The 18,948-nt window shown below is 49.1% G+C and overlaps 1 protein-coding gene across 3 annotated transcripts; it reads right to left on the bottom strand.

Annotated features, from left to right (window-relative positions):
• Positions 1-1,604: 1,604 nt before the first annotated feature.
• SYPL2 (synaptophysin like 2) lies at positions 1,605-17,773 on the bottom strand. 3 transcript variants are annotated; one of them, XM_010355483.2, is made up of 6 exons: positions 17,358-17,773; positions 17,122-17,196; positions 8,024-8,148; positions 6,755-6,956; positions 5,720-5,911; positions 1,605-4,352 (listed from the first exon to the last, which is right to left on the bottom strand). In XM_010355483.2, exons 1-6 carry the CDS (start codon positions 17,409-17,411, stop codon positions 4,188-4,190), a joined length of 813 nt encoding a protein of 270 aa, XP_010353785.1. In that variant the 5' UTR covers positions 17,412-17,773; the 3' UTR covers positions 1,605-4,187. The 3 variants fall into 3 exon arrangements, with proteins under 3 accessions (XP_010353785.1, XP_030792878.1, XP_030792877.1); XM_030937018.1 differs by lacking the exon at positions 5,720-5,911; XM_030937017.1 differs by lacking the exons at positions 17,122-17,196; positions 17,358-17,773 and adding an exon at positions 13,177-13,924.
• Positions 17,774-18,948: the final 1,175 nt, after the last annotated feature.

Genomic DNA, 18,948 nt, shown 5'->3' with positions numbered 1-18,948 from the left:
CTTGGAGCGGATGCTATTGCCTACCGAGCTTGCAGCAAGAGTCCCTCCGAAATGCACAATTGCAGGGGGAAAAAAGAAGACCAAAGCTCCAGGATCTCCTCTTCTAATCCTTATGCACACATTATTTGTGCTACCAGTCCACTCTCCCAAGCTCACTGCACCTCTCCCCAGCCCCAAACCTCTCTCTGCCCAGACAACCCTCTAAGCCGTGCGTCCGCCAGCTGGCTGGCGCCCCTTCCCGGGCTGGCGGCCACGAAGCGACTCCGCTCCCCTGTAGATCGAATAGGGTAGGTGCAGGGAGGTGGGCGCTGTGAATCAGAAGGGCAAGGGGAGGGAGTCTGTAGGATGTGCTGAAGGACACCGGGGTGGTGTGGGGGAGGGCCTCGGCTCCCGTGTCGTGCCTCCTCTGTGGGAAACCCACACTGCCCTGATGCACAGCAGAGGGTTGGAGTGGCGTTGTCTGGGTTTGAGAGGACCTAGCCAAGCTGACCAAAATCACCTGTCACGATGACAGAAGGCTGTCTCCGAGCCAGAGCCAGCCCTGGAACTGGGGTGGCCCCGAGGCGGCTGGTGTTTGCAGCATCTCTGCTGATCCCTCTCTCTTCTCCTGAGAACTGCGATCGATTCCCTGTACCGCCTCTTCCCAAACCCTGGCTGGACCCTGACTCCATCCATCACTTTGCCTTCTTTTTCTAATGAATACTTTCTCTGCTGGAAGGGCTGCTTCTGAAGCCTCGGCATAGGGAGATTTCTCATCAGAGCTGTCATCTTCCTTGCTAAGGTCTGGAAAGTACCTTAATCATCCATTTATTTCATCTTCTCAGTTGATAACATTTCTTCCCACCCTCACACAATCAAGAGACAAAAGTCTGCCTCCTCCATTTCCCACCCCAACCCCCCATCACATTAAAAAAGAAATACTAATCCTTTTTCCTCCTCAACGTCTCACACCTCACCCCCTACTCTTGGTCCTTTAGCTAAGGGGAAAAGGACCAAGTTTGGGAGCAAGACCTTAGATTTTCTTCTTTTCATCCAGGGAAGATATAAGTACTTCAAGAATAATCTCTGAGGGCAGGGAATCTCAACCTGAGACCCACAGATGATCCCAAGGGCATCCAGGAATCTGCTAAAAATTAAATGTTCAGTTGTACCCAAGTGTATTTTTCTAGGGGATGTAAATGTAGTGTGTGAGTCTCTGAAGGGGGATAGAGGTGCAAGTTTGTTCAACAAGAAGCTGATAGTTAAGAAAGTGAAGCATATGGCCCTTAACTCCTGACAGGAAGCGTGTTTGGGTCACAGATGGTAGGAGAGCAAATGGAAACAGCTTTGTGGAAGCCACTATCTCTCACCTTTTGAGTTTGCTCCAGAATTGCTAATGAGTCCCAGTTACTTTGGTCTAATTGGGTGCCACCAAAAGAGGAGATGTCACTAGATGAGAGCCTGCTAGAAATAACTGCTCTCCTCTCTGCACCCCAAGCAACAGAGTATGACTTTGTTGCTTGGGATACAGAGTGGAAAGCACCTTGGTGAAAGTCCTGATATTTGACCAAGAACTTAAAACAGGGAAGAGGAAGAAAAAATAAATCCCCAGAAGGACTCCAGTCTCAGATCCTTCCTGGCAAGTACTTGCAGCACTGTTTATTCAAATGTATAATAACAGGCACCAGAAAACAACATGCAACATTCTCCCCCCACCCCTGATCTGCAATCCCAGAAGTAGGAGACTGATGGCCATGAGAGTGAAGGAAACTCATGTCCAGGAAAGGTCCTAGGTGGGCACCCTGGCGCTGGGTTAGAATCTAGTGGGACAAAGGGCAAGTGCCCTGCCCATTAGCCTCCTACAGCAGCTGGAGAAACCAGACATCTTCTACTTCAGGCCCCACTTTGCAAAACAGCGATGCCAGCCCTGGCTGGAGAGAACATGAGTCCGATGAGGCACTTGGCCCCGCCCAGCCCTCCGGAGGTAATGAGGTGAAGTAGCCTTTCCTCTTAGGGTGGCCATGGAGAGTGAGGCCATAGCCTAAATCAAGGCTCTCCTGACGGAGAACAAGAGAGCCCCCTGAGAAGAAAGAGAATGAGCCTTCCTTGCTCTAAAGAGAGTTCTGGGCTGGGAGTCCTTGGCAGGAGTGAATATAATCTCCCCCCACCCCCCGCCCGCAACTGCTTTCCCTAGCTGAAGGCCCAGTTGCTAACTTCAGCCCCCAAATGAGAACACTACCCAGCACATTTCAAATAAATTATAAATACAGACACAGAATCCAAACAAAGATCCAGTAGAAGCTGCTCACAGACCCCCACAGAGGCCAGCTTGAAGAAAAATGAAGGTCGCCCCTTTGTTCTCGGTGTCTCTGGAGCTGTAGGCAAAACTGTCCCCTCTTATCCTTGAGTAACCTGGGGACAGCTCATGACGGAAAGAGTTTCAGACTTAGAAACCCTCTCACTCCATCTCCTTTCTTTCCTCCTCAGAGCTCTTCCCCAAAATCTTAAACAAACAAACAAAAACTAATTCTTTCACTGAGGGACTCGAGCCTTTGGGGATGTAAATCTTACCTTTTCCCCATCAGGAGAAAATGACTGACCTGAAGTCAAAAGTCCTGACTCCTGGGTACCCCAGTAATGCACATGTTACTATGGATGGTGTTTAGAGAGGTGAGGAGGTTGAAGGGGGTTGACTCAGTCCTGAGGAGAGATTGGCACAGGGCACATTCACCTTTGGGATGCTTGGTGGGCCAGTTGGCACTGGACTGGAAAGTGGTTGGGTTCTTCCCTCTTCTTCCTTCCCTGGGAAGCCCTATGGCCAGGGCAGATTGAGCTGGGTAGAAAGCAAATGATCCTTACCCAGTTAGCACTGATTCTCAGCCTTGGGGCCCAGAGAGGGACTGAAGGAGGTATCAGGAAGAGGATATACACTAAAGACAAATATGGAACTGGGTCCCAAAGTGAAGAAGCACCAATAGCATCGGCCTGCCCTGGACTTGGGAGGGGATAGAGACGGAGAAATAAGGACACAGGGGAGAAATGGGAGGGCAAGGGGAGTGGGAACATCCTGTTTTCAAGATGAGAAGGAGAAATAGAAAGAAGGACTAGAGAAGGAGCAGGGGGAAAACTGAGCAGGGAATAAGGAAAAAATGGGCCCATCCATCCTGGGGCTCTGGTGCAACTTAGCCTCATGATGGTCCTTTGGCCCTTCCTAAGCCCTTATCTGGCCCCACAGGAATAAAAGGAAGGGCTGGACAGACTTCAAAAAGGATCTCAAATGCCTCAGATGCACAAGGCTGGGGAAGGGAGATGGACAGAGAAGTAAGGGGATTAGGGGGCAGGTCCTAGACTCCACATTTTTGAGTCCCAAATGTGAGACCAAGAAGGTGGACAGGGAGGAAGACAGGGCATTTCTAAAGCAGAGTTTAGAGTGTTGGGTGGAAAGTGCCCCAGCCTGGTGGGTGGGAGGATTGAGGGGATAGAAGAAGTTGATTCTGCCGGCAAGTTTACTGCCTTTACTTTCTTGAATCTGCAATTCAGTTGAAATTTATCCTGCTCCCAGCTGAGTCCAGGCCTCATTAGGACCCTCTGAAGGGCTGTTTTCTAGGCTGGTGAACCTCTCTGGTTCACACATGGTGGACTCTGTGGGCAGGCAGAGGCCAGAGAAGACAGTGGAAGGCACACTGAGTCGTGGACTGACTGATCAGACACAGGGACTAGATGGCAGCCACTGAGGAGGGGTCATCAAACCACTGTTGGGGCTTCCACACAAGGGACCAGAAGGGAAGGCTACTAGCTGATTTCCCTTCCCCCTAATATTGTTGAAGCTGGACAGGTTGACAGAAAGGTGGCTGCTAGGAACCAGTCTCAGGGTACTGGTTTCCTGCCCCCAACCCTCACCTGCAGCAGAAGCTGGTTCTCAGAGACTGTAAGGGTACAAGTAACACCCGAAGTAAGATGCCTGGGTCCAGGCACTGGACAAGAAGCACTGAGGTCCTGCCATTCACGGCTCCAGCAAGGAGGAGGATAGGAAGCCACTGGGAGGGCTGCCCAGGTTTCCAACAGCTGATGCCTGCCCATCGTCTCAAAGCTCAAAGACCAGAATGATGGGGGAGGGGAATTGGAGGAGGAGGAAGAGAAAGGTCTTGGAAGCCGGAGGTGGTTGAAGAGGTGCTGTCCAGTTCGGGAGTAGCCGGGTCGGTGGCTGCTTACTGTTTCTCCACTGCTCCCTGCTCAGCTGCGCTCTCCTGGCTGGGACCCTGGCCCTGGTCCTGGTCCTGGCCCTGGCCCTGGCCCTGTCCATGCCACGGGGTCTCCTTGAACACAAACCAACAGTTCCCGGCCCACAGGAAGAAGTTGATAAAGCCGAAGAGCTGCAAAGACATCAAGGGAATTTGTGAGAATAGTCAGGGGGTCATTGTGGGAACAGGGAGGGGGAGTTCCTATTGCAGTGGGGGTGGGGGGTTGTGCAGGGAAGAAGCACAGAGGGCCAAAAAGACTAAATTAAGACAGAGAGCTTGGTATAGAGGCAGGGCTCAGGCCCATCACCTGTTTAGGGAATCCCAGGTGAAAGTGTCTAATTCTGTCCACAGCATGCACCCAAGATGTAGCTCGGTCACTAGCAGAATCTGGCCCTTTAGAGGAGCATTGTGCAAAGTGTAGCAAGGAGCCAAGAGTCAGCCCTGTGGTGCCTCCCACAGCACACGTGAGGCCCTGTTTGGAGCACCTTCTGCCAGGTAGGTGTGGCAGGAGCTGTCCAAGGTGCTCCTTCCCTATGATCAGGCACCCAGCCAGGGTTATATTCAAATAGTTATTCAAAATATTTTTAAAACCTCACAGCAGGAAGCACTTAGAGGGAAGTGTACTGATGTCTCAAATCTTTGAAATGCACTAAAAACAAGACGGACTGGTGGATGAAGAAGTGAATAAATATGTGATAAAGCAAGTCTAGTAAAAAGTTAATGGCACAGTCTAGGTGGTGAGTGTGTGGGTGTTCACTGTAAAATTTTTTCAACTTTGTTGTATCTGTGAACATTTTTACAACAAAATTTGGGTGGGGGAAACCTTCAGCAGGGTTCCAGCAAGTTCCAGAAGTGTGTTCCTGGTGTGCCAGCCATTAAACATTTCAGCTGTGGGAACAAGTCATTTTCAGAGCAAGGCTGAGGTGGCTGGGATGACAGGCAGCATTTGAGAAGCTCAAGACCTCAAATCTTTACCAATGGATATGGACATATTTCAACATTCTAACAACTGGGATGGCCAAATCTATATGCATCCAGCTGATCCACCACTGCTCCAAAGCCCCTTTCCAGGCTGAGAGCTGAGTGACAGTAAGCTCCTTCCCACTCATGCTGGGTCTGCTCCCAGCTTCAAGCTCAGCCACAGCCCCAGGCTCCCCTTTATGTGCTCACACACATTGTGTAGAACAGGCAGGAGGCGGGGAGACATCACAGAGAGTATGCCTAGAGGTGGGGATACGAGAAGGGAATTGGATGGAGGCAGAGTGCGGAAGGAGGAAAGAACAGAAGGCTAAGTGGCTCTCGGGTTCCCCTCATCCCAAAATGTCCTCTCAGGGTCAGCCAGGAGCCAGCAGCCAGCATGAAGCGCAGTGAGGGCACCAGCTCCAGAGGCAGGGAACACCAGCTCTTGGACACCCTCTCTTTCCTTTCAGGACCTGCTAGCTGGGACAGGTCTGGGCAGCAGGGCTAGTGCTGCTTCCCGCAGTGGCCACAGGTCTCACCACGGAGATGTTGGCCAGGCCCATGGAGGGCGTGGCCCCGGCACTGCACACTGCTTCCTCTCCATGGCATACGGACATGGCTGCTGTCAGGCTGGATGGTCGTGTGGCCCCCTTGACATCAGTCAGGCCCTTGCCCCAGGCAGCTGCAGCTACCAGCCAGAAGAAGGTGAAGGAGACAGTCACACAGAAGTCCTGGGAGGAGCAGAGGGATAGGAAATACACTCAGAAAGGCCCCATTATTCCCTTGCTTCTTTTCCTCTTGCCATGATGCTGGCAATCCCAGGGTACCAGGATAGCTGCCTCTTTCCATCCTACCCAACACCTAGAACCCAGGTGGTCCTGAGGTATCTGTTCGCTGCCCCCAAAGGAATCCTGCCACTCAGGCTGCCCCTGCTAATGCCCTCACATCTAAGATCTGGCTACAATGTACCAAGGCATCTGTTGGTCAGCCTCATCTCAAAACCCACTCATCCCAAGTGGAGCCTAAACTCCCCACTCTTCCCTCCCAGCTTTTCCTTTGATCACCATTGCTCAGCTACAAGTGGTAGACTGCAGGAGGCAAATAGGGTCCCTTAAGGCACCCCTTCCACCTTGCATGCCCTGGGATAGGAAGAGAGTAAAGAGGAATAATATTAATAATCACTAATGCTTATTGAGACTATGTACTAAATACATGCATTCTCATTTTTTCACATACACACACACAAAACTATGAGGCAGTTATTATTTTATCCCCATTTTATAGTTAAGGAAACTGCAATTTAGAGAGGTTATTTAACTTGTCCAAGATCACACAGCAAGTAAGGGACCATGCTGGGATCTGAACCCAGGCAGTCTTAACTCCAGAGCCTGCTTGTGTATGGTGCTGTTGTACCTCCTGTGAACAGGAGCAAGCAACGGGAGGTTGATGGAGGCAGAGGTTCCACCATGGGGGTGGAAGCCGCTATGTTTGTCCTCTGCTCCAGTTCTGACCTCAGCCCCCTCACAAACATCTCAGTTTCTCCACCCCATTCCTTCTGGCCTGTGCTGACTCACCACCAGCGGGAAGCGTTTGTTCTCTGTGTAGAGGTTGTGGAAGCGCAGGTAGATAACTAGGGCAGCCATAGTATAGAAAAAGGAAAAGATGCCAAGGGTCACGAAGAACTCGGCGGGTGCAGAGAAGTCCCCCATGAGGTGCATGGTCTTGGAGCTGGACTCTTCATCGCAGAGGGGCATCTCATATTGGATCCGGTGCAACCTGCAGGTGGCAGGGGAGGCCATCCTGAGCTCAAGCAATCCTCTCTCTCCCTGGCCCAGAAGTAGTCCTGTGCTAGTTCTCAGCAGGGAACTCTTACAGAGCCAACAAAGGGGTCATGTAGGAAGGAAAGTTTCTGGAAGGAACCTTGCAGTCAAAATGATAACTTCCCCAAAATTTCCAGTAAAACTCTACCTTCCTCTCAGCTGCCCCCCATCCCACTCATCTACCCTGCCCAGACATGGTGACCATGTATTCCCAAGTGTCTCCAGGGCCCTTTAGGTCACAACTGCAATATATGTAGTTCTTCTATTTCTGGTAGCCAAACCACTAGGCAGATCAGCTTCATTCTGCCTCTGGAAAGTGCAGACCCAGAGTGGCCAAGATAAGGTTGGAATCACCCATTCTCGGGCTTTATTGGGCTTTCCAATGAGGCAGTGGACAAATTAAAGAGAAAAACACAGCCAATTATATATGAGACAGTTAATATAACTTGGGTGCTGATACTAGAAATTTCTGAAAAGGTGAGCCCCATCCCCATTCTCCTATGAACATTTGAGCTCCCCCTACTTCCTAAGCTCCCAAATACCCAGAGAAGAGTTCACTTCTACCTCCCTGTCAAGGTGTGCCCACTTGTATCCTGGTGGTACTGGCTGAGGATCCCACATCAACTCTTTAGGATGTAAGTACCAATAAGCTTCCCTACCTTCAAGGCAGAGAGGAGGCTGCTGAGGGTCAGAGAGACCTGTCCACCTTGACAAGGTTCCTGTAAGCCTCCATCCCAAACTGCATTGGCTGTTTCTGTATGAGCTGGTGTGACCTGCCATGGGTTGTCCATGGACTGGAACATTATTATAACAGTGATCAATCTGTGTTTCCCTTACGTTTTGCTCTGGTCAGTGTGTCTGAAATTGCTAAAGAGCAGAAAGGATCTAAGTCTTATCATTCCATTTGAATCTGGAGTGGCACACAACGAATGGTTTTTAGGTTTCTGGAGGAGGAAAAGACCAAGCAGGTCCTGCCAATCAAGTGAGAGACGATGTGCTGGGTTGGAACCAATTCTTGCTCACCTGAAGGGATAGCCGAATGCAACGATGATGGAGCTCACGTCCTTGGCTTCGTTGTTGCAGCGAACCATTGCTCCTGTCTCCCCACTGTAGGAGCCACAGGACCCGAAGGCAAAAATAGCAAAGAGCTGAGAGAGAGAGTGAAGCCTCTTTGAGAGTCAGAAGGCCTCAACTGGCCAAAGTCAAGAACTAACTGCGACTCCCCACAGATGCAGACATTAAGTGCGGGAGTGGGGGACAGTGAGGATACCCTTTAATCAAGTACTTCCTAGGCAGAAACCCATGGCTTCCATTTGTCTTCCAGCCTCAGGCTGCTGGACCAAATAGCTAAATGAATAATGTTGACTGAATAGTGTCTGCGAGGGAGATGAAGAGGCAGGAAATGGACAGTTGCCAGATCTCTCCATTGGGCATGACGAGGGGACCATAGGTAGCCTCCTTAAGATGACTAACACAAAACCTCTGCAATTCAGGCTTTAGGAAACTTCTAGCTTACAGATAGACTTGAATTTCCTTCCCAAGGGAGAGACACACTCAGAAAGACTCCCCTGCATCAACCTAGATCAGACATGCCTAGAATGCGTTTCATTTCTCCTTTGAACTAGTCATCTAATCTTGTTTCCTAGTTGCTAACTTCCAGTGGCTTCCTGCCTTGGTGGAGGTATAGCTGGAGGGGCCGGCTTCTACCAAGCCACCCCAGATGGGCCATACTGCTGTTCTATAGTACTGACAGCCTAATTCCTCTTCCCCAAAAGGCACATGGCCTTCTAGCAATAGCGCTGGCTGGGCCAATGTGACAATCTTGGCTCAAGCCCAGAGAAAAGTACCCTCCACTTGCCTTATCAGTCTCCACCGTTTCCCCACTGGTGTTTCCCTTTGTCATCTGTTGATGCTGCTATTTCTCAGTGTTAAGATCCAGAAGTGCCTCAGGTCACTCGAATTGTTTTCTTCTCTACCTTTCCTCACATTTTACTACACCTTCTCTCTCGTGGGAAATAAAATTTCCTCGTCCTATGATTTTCCAGTTTCTTTCTGGGAAACACACTTTGGTTAGAAAAGGAGGTGAGAAGCCAGGTGCGGTGGCTTACACCTGTAATCCCAGCACTTTGGGAGGCTGAGGCGGGTGAATCATTTGAGGTCAGGAGTTTGAGACCAGCCTGGCCAACATGGTGAAACCCCGTATCTACTATAAATACAAAAATCAGCCTGGCAGTAGAGTGTCGCATGCCTGTAATCCCAGCTACTTGGGCGGCTGAGGCAGGAGAATCACTTGAACCCGGGAGGTAGAGATTGGGGCGAGCCGAGATCGTGACACTGCACTCCAGCCTGGGCAACTGAGTGAGGCCTTGTCCCCCCTGCCCCCCACTCCAGAAAAAAAGAAAAGGAGACGAGAAATTGAAATGTCTTGTCCTCCACGTCATCTGCTCAGACTAGGTTTCCTGTGCACTTACCTTCGACTTGTACCCAATGTCACGTTCTTATTAAGCAATGAGCTTATTCTCTTAATTGTTCACTTTCTGTATGTTTCTTTGAGACTCAGTGTCGTGGACATTAAACACTTGGAAGACAGCTGATCGATATGTCAGCCCAGCATCCAGAGTCTAGAATAGAAACTATGTACATTTTATTTTGCTAATGCTTGTTAGCATTATGGAGGGAAAGAAGAACTGAACTAGGAGTATGGAAACCTAGGTTCCAGACCTGGTCCTGTCACTAATTAGCCAGGTGAGCTCTGATAAGTCAGTCTGCTCTCTGAGTCTGTTTCCTCATCTTTTTTTTTTTTTTTTTTTTTTTTTTTTTTTTAGACAGTCTTGCTCTGTTGCCCAGGCTGGAGTGCAATGGCACGAACTCGGCTCACTGCAAGCTCTACCTCCCGGGTTCACGCCATTCTCCTGCCTCAGCCTCCCAAGTAGCTGGGACTACAGGTGCCTGCCACCACGCCCAGCTAATTTTTTGTATTTTTTTTTAGTAGAGATGGAGTTTCACTATGTTAGCCAGGATGGTCTCGATCTCCTGACCTCATCATGATCCACCTGCCTCGGCTTCCCAAAGTGCCGTGATTACAGGCGTGAGCCATCGTGCCCAACCTGTTTCCTCATCTTAAATGGAGGGGTTTGGAGTAGATAATCTAGAGGCCCTTTCCAGTCCCAGAATTCTCTCTCTCTGAGAGTAACGTTGTCAGTGTACTCTTGACTGGGCTTGCCAACAGCTGTGCTCTGCCCCTGGGAGGTGTCCAGTACCACTGCCCCTGGCTTGCAGCGCCTGGCCTTGCAGATCTCCATGCGAGAGCCATTGACCTCTCTTCAAAGGTCATAATGGGCACCTCTCTGTTTCCAGGAGGTTTATTCCAGACAAATGAGAATTGTCTCCATGTTAAAGATATCTGGGAAAGAAGACAGTAAAACCACCCTCCAATGCCTAAATAACCTCCTCTCCTGAATTAAATGATGGAGACTGCAGTAGGGCCCTGTTTGCCCACCTTCTTCACAGAGGTAGAGAAGAGTCACTCAAAGCCTCTGCATCGTTACCCTTTACTTACTCAAAGTGGCCTCACCATTGTAATAGTGGAACTTCTCTAGCTCTTCCTCGTAGGAATTATCTAACCTTTTGTCAGTTCTGTGCGCATCTGATTCCTCTTAGAAGTTTCTTTATTCCTCTTAGCTTCTGGTGCCCAGCACTGGACATGATTAAGGTGTCACATTCCAGGAAGGGCAGCACAGTTGGAAATATTTTTACCTATTGGCAGTTAGTCAGTGAATGGCTTCTTATAAGTTCCTTAAGAAAGCAGGGGCCGCGCATGGTGACTCACAGCTGTAGTCCCAGCAGTTTGGGAGGCCAAGCGGGAGAATGGCTTGAGCCCAGGAATTTGAGACCAGCAACGTATAGGCAACATAGCAAGACCCTGGTCTACAGAAACTACAAACAAAAAATTAGCCAGGCATGGCTAATAGTCCCAGCTACTCAGGAGACTGATGTGGAGGAATCACTTGAGCCCAAGAGTTCAAGGCTGCAGTGAGCTATGATCATGCCACTGCACTCCAGGCTGGGCAACAGAACAAGACCCCATTTAAAAAAAAAAAATCATAAAGAGAAAGTAGGTACTCAAAACTTGGGGGCAGTGAATGGTCAGTTATGGAGACTTCTCTTCACCAGCACTCTCCTGAAAGGCACTCCTGAGCATCTACAGAAAGATAAAATTTAAGAGCATGTACTATGCCTAGCATGTACAGTGTCTACTATGCACGGTTCTAGGCACTATTATCTAGTAGTGAACAAAAAAGAAAAAAAGCCAAGCATGGTGGTTCATGCCTGTAATCCCAGCACTCTGGGAGGCTGAGGTGGGAGGATCACTTGAGCCCAGGAGTTTGAGATTAGCCAACTTTTTATTTAGCCAAGAAAAATTAGCCAGGTGTGGTGGTGCACATCTGTGGTTCCAGCTACTCTGGAGGCTGATGTGGGAAGATCTCTTGAGCCCAGGAGGTCAAAGCTACATGATCGCACCACTGGACACCAGACTGTGTGACAGAGTGAGACCCTATCTCAAAAAAAGAAAAAGAAAATCAAAATCTCTGCCCTCATGGGGCTCACACTCTAGAGCTGCACTATCCAGAACAGTAGCCACTAGCCAAGCTTGATTATTTAAGTTAATCAAAATTAAATTAAATAAAAAATTCAAGCCAGGTGCAGTGTCTGAGACCTGTAATCCCAACACTTTGGGAAGCAAGGTGGGAGGATCACTTGAGGCCAGGAGTTCAAGACCAGCCTGGGTATCATAGCAAGACCCTATCTCTACCAAAAAAAAAAAAAAAAAAAGTTGGGCATGGTGGTACATGCCTGTGGTTCTGGCTGCTGAACTGTGTGGATCATTTGAGCCCAGGGGTTCAAGGCTGCAATGAGCTATGATCATGCCACTGCACTCCAGCCTGGGTGACAGAGTGAGACTGGATCCAACAACAACAAAAAAATTCAGGCCAGGTGTGGTGGCTCATGCCTGTAATCTCAGCACTTTAGGAGGCCAAGGTGGGTGAATCACTTGAGGTCAGGAGTTCGAGACCAGCCTGGACAACATGGCAAAATGCCGTCTCTACTAAAACACACACACACACACAAATATTCAGTTCAGTCACACTAGGCACATTTCAAGTGCTCAATAGCCTCATGTGGCTAGCAGGTACTATCTCAGAGAGCACAGATTCTAAAATTTTCCCATTATTACCAAAAGTTCTGCTGTGTCTAAATGACAGTCCCGAGGTTCTGACAATCCTGAATCCTGCTTTCAGATTCTTCAGAGGGCAAAATACACCCACAATAACTTCAGTATTTATTGTATTCTGATTCTTTTCAAGTCAGGGATTTTACATGATAATTTTTTATTTACCAAAATATACGTTTAAATCTGAACACTATACAGTCGGATGGTACCGGAGCAAAATGAGAACATCTGAGGGGAATCACAGGTTCACAGAGCAGCAGAACAAAAGGGACCTCAAAGATGCTCATGCCCAATCATCTTATTTCACAGAGGGGGAATCTGAAGCCCCAAAAGATTAAGTCACTTTCCCAAAGTCACATTTAGTTGATGTGAAAGCCAGGCTTAGAATTCACATCTCCTGATTTCCTGCCCAGTGCTCTTTCCATTTCATTTGCTCATTAACTCAACACTGATTGAGCATCTACCTTGTGCCAGGTGCTGGAGATGCGAAGACGAATAAGACCTAGATCCTGCTCTTGAGCATTCACATCAAGAAAGGAGTGTCATATTAAAACAAACAAACAAAAATAATAAAAACAAACACTGCATCCCAGAGTTGTTAAGGCTAAAGAAGAGATCTCTACCATGTGTGTTGAGGATTACAAGGAGGGAAGGAATAGCTCTGTGCCTTGGGGTGCAGAAGCTCAGAAAGACACCTTCTCCCAACCCCCTACATGTCTCCTAATCCTCCATCTTTCCACTCCAGGTTTGCTTTCTTCCTTAACTGTGCCAAGTGACTGAGACACAGAGAAGAGAGGGAAAGAACTGAAACCACCCCTGTCACCAAGCACAAGTCCCTGAGATGAGCAAACTGATTATAAAGAGCAGCCAAGGAGAAGTAGAGGCCCTGAGACAAGGGGGAGTTCTAGTATTCTGGTGCCAACCAGCCTTTCTCCTCTTGTACCTCCATTGCTGGGACAGCGCTGGTCATTTTCTGCCCTCCTCCTCCTCCTCCTTCTGCATCTCTTTTGCAGTGATGTCAGAATAACCTTTCCAGTTTAAGGATGAGGCTCCCCTTTGGTACTGACATGCTCGCTGGTGATAATCCTGTGACAGTCCTGAGGACACTAACATCACCAGTTAGCTCACAGCACAAGGAAGACAAATTCTCTCCTCAGGCCCTACTCCCACACTTATCTCATTGTTTTTTGTTTTGTTTTGTTTAGGTGAGGTGGCTCATGTCTGTAATCTCAGCACTTTTGGAGGCTGAGGCGGGAATATCGCCTAAGCCCAGGAACTCAAAGCCAGGTGGGGCAGCATAGTGAGACCCGATTTTTACAAAAATTTTTTACAACTTAGCTGGGCATGGTGGCATGTGCCTTTGGTCCCAGATACTTGAGTGGCTGAGGTGGGAGGATTGCCTGAGCTTGGAAAGTTGAGGCTGCAGTGAGATGTGTTCGTACCACTGCACTCCAGGCTCGGTGACAGAGCCAGTCTCTATCTTAGTCTCTATCTTAGAGCCTGTCTAAAAAAAAAAATAATAATAATTGGTATTTACTTACTCCAGGTTCCAGAGCTAGAAAGCAAGAAAGCAGAGGAGACTCAATTTAAACCAAAGCCTATCTGACCTCAAAAATCTGTCTTGTTCTCTTTCTTTTCTTTTTCTTTCTTTTCTTTTCTTTCTTTCTTTCTTTCTTTGTTTCTTTCTTTCTTTGTTTCTTTGTTTCTTTCTTTCTCTTTCTTTCTTTCTCTTTCTTTTCTTTCTTTCTTTCTTTCTTTCTTTCTTTCTTTCTTTCTTTCTTTCTTTCTTTCTTTCTTTCTTTCTTTCTTTCTTTTCTTTCTTTCTTTCTCTCTTTCTTTCTTTTTTTTTTGAGACAAGGTCTAGTTCTGTCACCCAGGCTGGAGTGCACAGCTCACTGCAGCCTCTACCTCCTGGGCTCAATGATCCTCCAGCCTCAGCCTCCCAAGGAGCTGGGACCACAAGCATCTGTCATCATACCCAGCTGATTTTATTTTTTTATAGAGACGAGATCTCCCCTTATTGCCCAGGCTTGTGTCAAACTCCTGGGCTCAAGCAATTCTCCCACCTCAACCTCCCTAAGTATGTCTTTTTCTTTAAAAGAAAAAAAATTTAAGATACTTATTTTCTTTTCTTTTTTATCTTGAACTCCCATGATTTGACGTCCTTCTCTTTTTTTTTTTTTTTTTTTTTTTTTTTTGAGATGGAGTCTCGCTCTGTCGCCCAGGCTGGAGTGCAGTGGCCGGATCTCAGCTCACTGCAAGCTCCGCCTCCCGGGTTTACGCCATTCTCCTGCCTCAGCCTCCTGAGTAGCTGGGACTACAGGCGCCCGCCACCTCGCCCAGCTAGTTTTTTTGTATTTTTTTAGTAGAGACGGGGTTTCACCGTGTTAGCCAGGATGGTCTTGATCTCCTGACCTCATGATCCGCCCGTCTCGGCCTCCCAAAGTGCTGGCATTACAGGCTTGAGCCACCACGCCCGGCCGTCCTTTTCTTTTTTTAAAAAAAACGAGTTCTCCAATAATTGGTCTATGTCCAGGTTATTTTTGCTAGCTTAGTATAGACTTAGTGAGACTCCAGAATTGGAATTCAAGTGAGATTAATCAATTTCTCAATTTAAAAAAAACACTCTAAGATAAGCTCCTGACAAATAAAAGAATAACATTACTTTATTTTCACGAAGATTCCAGTAAAATCTCTGTTTTTTGGTAATAATGACACCAAAATTCTCAATTACCATGACAATAACTGCAAGCTTTGTGTTTTCTTTGTTCCTGCTCCGCTCAGGAGCATTTGATCCCTCCAAACAGGAAATAAGTGAAAGACTCAAATGACATTTCCACTGTCATTTCTGGTGCTGGTACCTGTGTACTTTTTATGTTACCACATCTGCAGAGCTTCAAAGCAAGTGAAACTGGTGCTCTGAATTCAGGCTACCTGGGATGGCAATAAAAGCAAAGCACGTTTCTTTGTGATGCTACCCTGTGAATGAAGTCGGAATTCAGAGTCTAGCTCAAGGCCCAGGCTTTGGCATTCTGAGAGAAAAGGGACTCTGTTTTGCACAACCCCCTTTCTAAGTACTTGAAGATCATAAAAGTCTATCAGATCTTAATTCCTAGGGCGTTAATGCTGACCTCAAGACTGGATCGTTTCCCTAGGCTTTGCTTTGTATAGCCTTTACAGAAGTGTTGTGGGTATTTGGGGTGCTGGGTGGAGGGAAGGATGGCAGGATTGAAGAAGGAAACTTTTCAGAATCCCTCCAAGGGAAAGGAGTCCATGGTCTCCCTTATCCTTTGACAGTCTGTCTCAAATTCTGTTGGATCCATTTGCCTAATTGAATGGTAAACTTGTTCTCTTACATTTCAGGTTCCACTCCTCTGGATTGCTTATAATGGTTCTTCCAGTTCTGGATGCCAATCTCTCAGAGCCTTAATACCATTCTTAAATGGCTCCCTCTGGCACATGAGTGGTGGATCAGAACAGGGAAGGGGCCAAAGGCAAAAGAGCTCAATCAGCAATTGGTCCAACCACTCTTGTAGCAGTAAGAAAGGTGGAAAGTCCCCACCAGGTCCCAGAGTTTGCACTTGGGAGCTCCCAGGCTGGCCCGATAATCCCAAATGCACTCTTGCCCCTGGGTTCCAGATTTGATTATTCTCATGCAAACCATGATTTAAGAATTGGTGTCACAGTGCTAATTCTTGTCTCCAAAGCCCTGTAGAACTCAATCCTCCTCAGTATTAACGGTAACTTATTCCCTAGCTGAATTCTGTACGGAGAGCACATTAATTAAGTTATTCACACACTATTTGGTATGTGGATTGTCTAATTTAAAATCTCTTCTGCAATAGTGCACTAAATGCCCCCTACAAGTCTTTATGATTTGAGAAAGTGACTGCACCTGTCCACATTCCTAATTTATACCCAGGAGGCCTTGGGCACTGGCCTAGTGAAGCAAGATAGTATTTCCACTAGACTACAACAGGGGAAACTGAGGACCTGAGCAAGTGACTTTTTCAAGGTCACAGAGTAAGTCTAACATAGGGCCATATTCTAGCACACCAACCTATTTAGAGCATAAGGAGACCCTAGGAAGGTTCTGATCAACTTCTGACTAGTGTTGGAAATTGAAGTCCAGAGAAATGAATTGCCCAAGGGGACATAGCTGGAAAAGGCCTGTGGTCTAGGTCGGGATCTCAGGGCCCCAGCTTCTCAGATCAGTGTTCCATCTTATTCTACATGCCACATTTTAGCCATGCTGTGATTTTAAATTCTGTCTTATTTTTTTCTTTTGTTTAATCATAGAGCCATAAGCTCCGTTCATTCATTCATCCACTCCCTCACTCATTTACAGGAACTCAGATTACTCCAACGACTTCAACAGGGAAGGGCGAGCCGAGAGCCTGTCCCTTGAGCCCAGTACCTGCAGGATCACCCAGTCCCTGGTGGTTTTGGGGGCAGGATGGTTTCCATCGCCTGCTTCCTTCCCTCCTTTGCCCTCCACGGCTTCCCTCTTGGTGAAGAGCGGACCTCGTCCCCCTCGTCCTTCTCCCTCCTCCCGTCACCAAGGAGTGGTATGTGCAAGATCAGAGTTCTGGAAAGGTTACACCCGGGTCCTCTCGCCCGAGTGAAATGTGAGCGCCCTGGGCAAAGGCTCCTTGCACATAGAAGGACCGAATCCGGGACTCCGCATGCCTCGCTCTTCACCCTCCTGCCACCAAGTCCGGAGAAGCAGCCCCAGCCCGCCCCTCCCCCGCCCACCTGTCACCGCCCCCCACCCTTCCGCCGTGGCCGGGCCGCAGCACCTCCCCAGCCCCCACTCTGGCTCCATTGCTTCGGGTCAGCGTCACAGCCCAAGCTCCCGAAATAGCCCGGGGCCGGGGCAGCGACTCACCCACTGGAGAACTTTGATGAAGCCCAGCGGCTCCTCCAGCCGCCGCCAGCGCAGCCCCACGAGCAGGCGGTCTACCTGCGGAGACACAGCCGGCCGGGGGATCAGGGCGGTGGGGAGCTCTGGGAAGGCGCTGGTCCCCTTGCCCCACTCACACGCGGTCCAGGGGTGGGATAAGGGTCCAGCCCGACATCTAGGTGGAGAGGGGCGGGTGAGAGAGTCCGAGGCGCAGGGACTACCTGCTGGCGCGGCGACTTGTCCGCCGTGCGGCCGGCGCTCTCGGTCGAGGACATGCTGGCGCAGCGGGCGCGGGGCGCGGCGTGGGGGCTTGGCTCCCTGACCGGGAGGAGGTGGACAGCGCGGGGGAGCGGGGAGCTGCGGGTCGGGGGCAGAGCAGGCGAGCTGGGCCAGAGCGCGAGCGGCCGTCGGTGGGCGGGAGTCCAGGCTGACTGGCTAGCTGGGTCGCAGCGGAGCTGCTGTTCGTGCTCTCCGAGGCTGCGGCCGCCGCGGTGCTCCGCCGGCAGCAGAAAGCCCCCGAGTCCGATTCAAACTTCTGTCAAACTCGCAGCGAACTTGGCTGCCGAGTCACGTGGCGTGCGCTCCCGAACCCTCCTCCCGCCCCCTCTGCTCCCTTTCTCCGCTTGCCGGGCACCTTAAAGGGACCTGTGGCCTCCGCGGTTAGTTCTGCCGCGGGTGGGGGGGTGCTGCGGGTCCTTGCCGAAGCCTCCGGGACCGGTCCCCACCGAGACACCGCGGCCGTCGGAAAACCCAGCCGGGCGCGCCTGAACGCACGGGCTCCAGGTTTATCCTTCCCTATTTTCCTGGATTGCGCCGGATTTTCTCCTCTTCCATACCAGAATACCCAGAACGTAAAAGATTCTCACGAGGCACGATCAGGGCTGTGAAACAAGGTTCTAAGTCTCACGGTTAACATACCGTCAGTACCGACAAAAGGGCGATAGAATATAAGCTGCTGATTTTTAATCCTGTCCAGTTAGGTATTGTTCTGATTTTTTTTTTTTAATCAACAAAAGACATTTGTATGTTAGTGATTCAAAAATTATTGGCCGGGCGCGGTAGCTCACGCCTGTAATCCCAGCCCTTTGGGAGGCCGAGGTCAGAAGATCACGAGGTCAGGAGTTCGAGACCAGTCTGGCTAACATAGTGAAACCCCGTCTCTACTAAAAATACAAAAAATTAGCCGGGTGTGGTGGTGTGCTCCTGTAATCCCAGCTACTCAGGAGGCTGAGGCAGGAGAATCGCTTGAATCCGGGAGGTGGAGGTCGCAGTGAGCTGAGATCGCGCCACTACATTCCAGACCTGGCAACAGTCTGAGACTCTGTCTCAAAAAAAAAAAAAAAAAGTTATTAATCTTATCAAGTATAAACTTAATCTCCTTTAAAATGGTCATTACCATTTAAATGAGAGTGAAAAAAGGCCTTTGAGGAATGGGGTGCAAAGAACATATTGAAAGGTACTGAAAAGCTGACGTCTGGCCGGGCGCTGTGGCTCAAGCCTGTAATCCCAGCACTTTGGGAGGCAGAGGCGGGTGGATCAAAAGAAGCCAGGAGTTCGAGACCAACTTGGCCAACATGGTGAAACCCGGTCTCTACTAAAAATACAAAAATTAGCCGGGGCCGTGGTGGCACGCGCCTGTACTCGTAGCTATTCGGGAGGGTGAGGCAGGAGAATTACTTGAACCCGGGAGGCGGAGGTTGCAGTGAGCCAAGATTGCGCCATTGCACTCCAGCCTGGGCAACAGAGCAAGACTGTGTCAAAAAACAAAAGAAAAAAAGAAAAATGAAAAAAGACAGACAGAAGGAGAGAAAG

Source organism: Rhinopithecus roxellana, chromosome 8 (genome assembly GCF_007565055.1).
Source record: "Rhinopithecus roxellana isolate Shanxi Qingling chromosome 8, ASM756505v1, whole genome shotgun sequence".
In the NCBI taxonomy this organism is placed as follows: domain Eukaryota; kingdom Metazoa; phylum Chordata; class Mammalia; order Primates; family Cercopithecidae; genus Rhinopithecus; species Rhinopithecus roxellana.
Note: the sequence above shows the minus strand (reverse complement) of the source record. Positions and strands in the feature narration are given on the sequence as shown.

What these genes read in the sequence shown, in the direction of transcription:
- SYPL2 (XM_010355483.2), bottom strand. Translation starts at nt 17,411, where the DNA reads ATGTCCTCGACCGAGAGCGCCGGCCGCACGGCGGACAAGTCGCCGCGC. An exon ending in ACAAGTCGCCGCGCCAGCAG is followed by an intron (nt 17,197 to 17,357) that starts GTAGTCCCTGCG and finishes GTGTCTCCGCAG; the next exon opens with GTAGACCGCCTGCTCGTGGG. An exon ending in TCATCAAAGTTCTCCAGTGG is followed by an intron (nt 8,149 to 17,121) that starts GTGAGTCGCTGC and finishes TCTCTCTCTCAG; the next exon opens with CTCTTTGCTATTTTTGCCTT.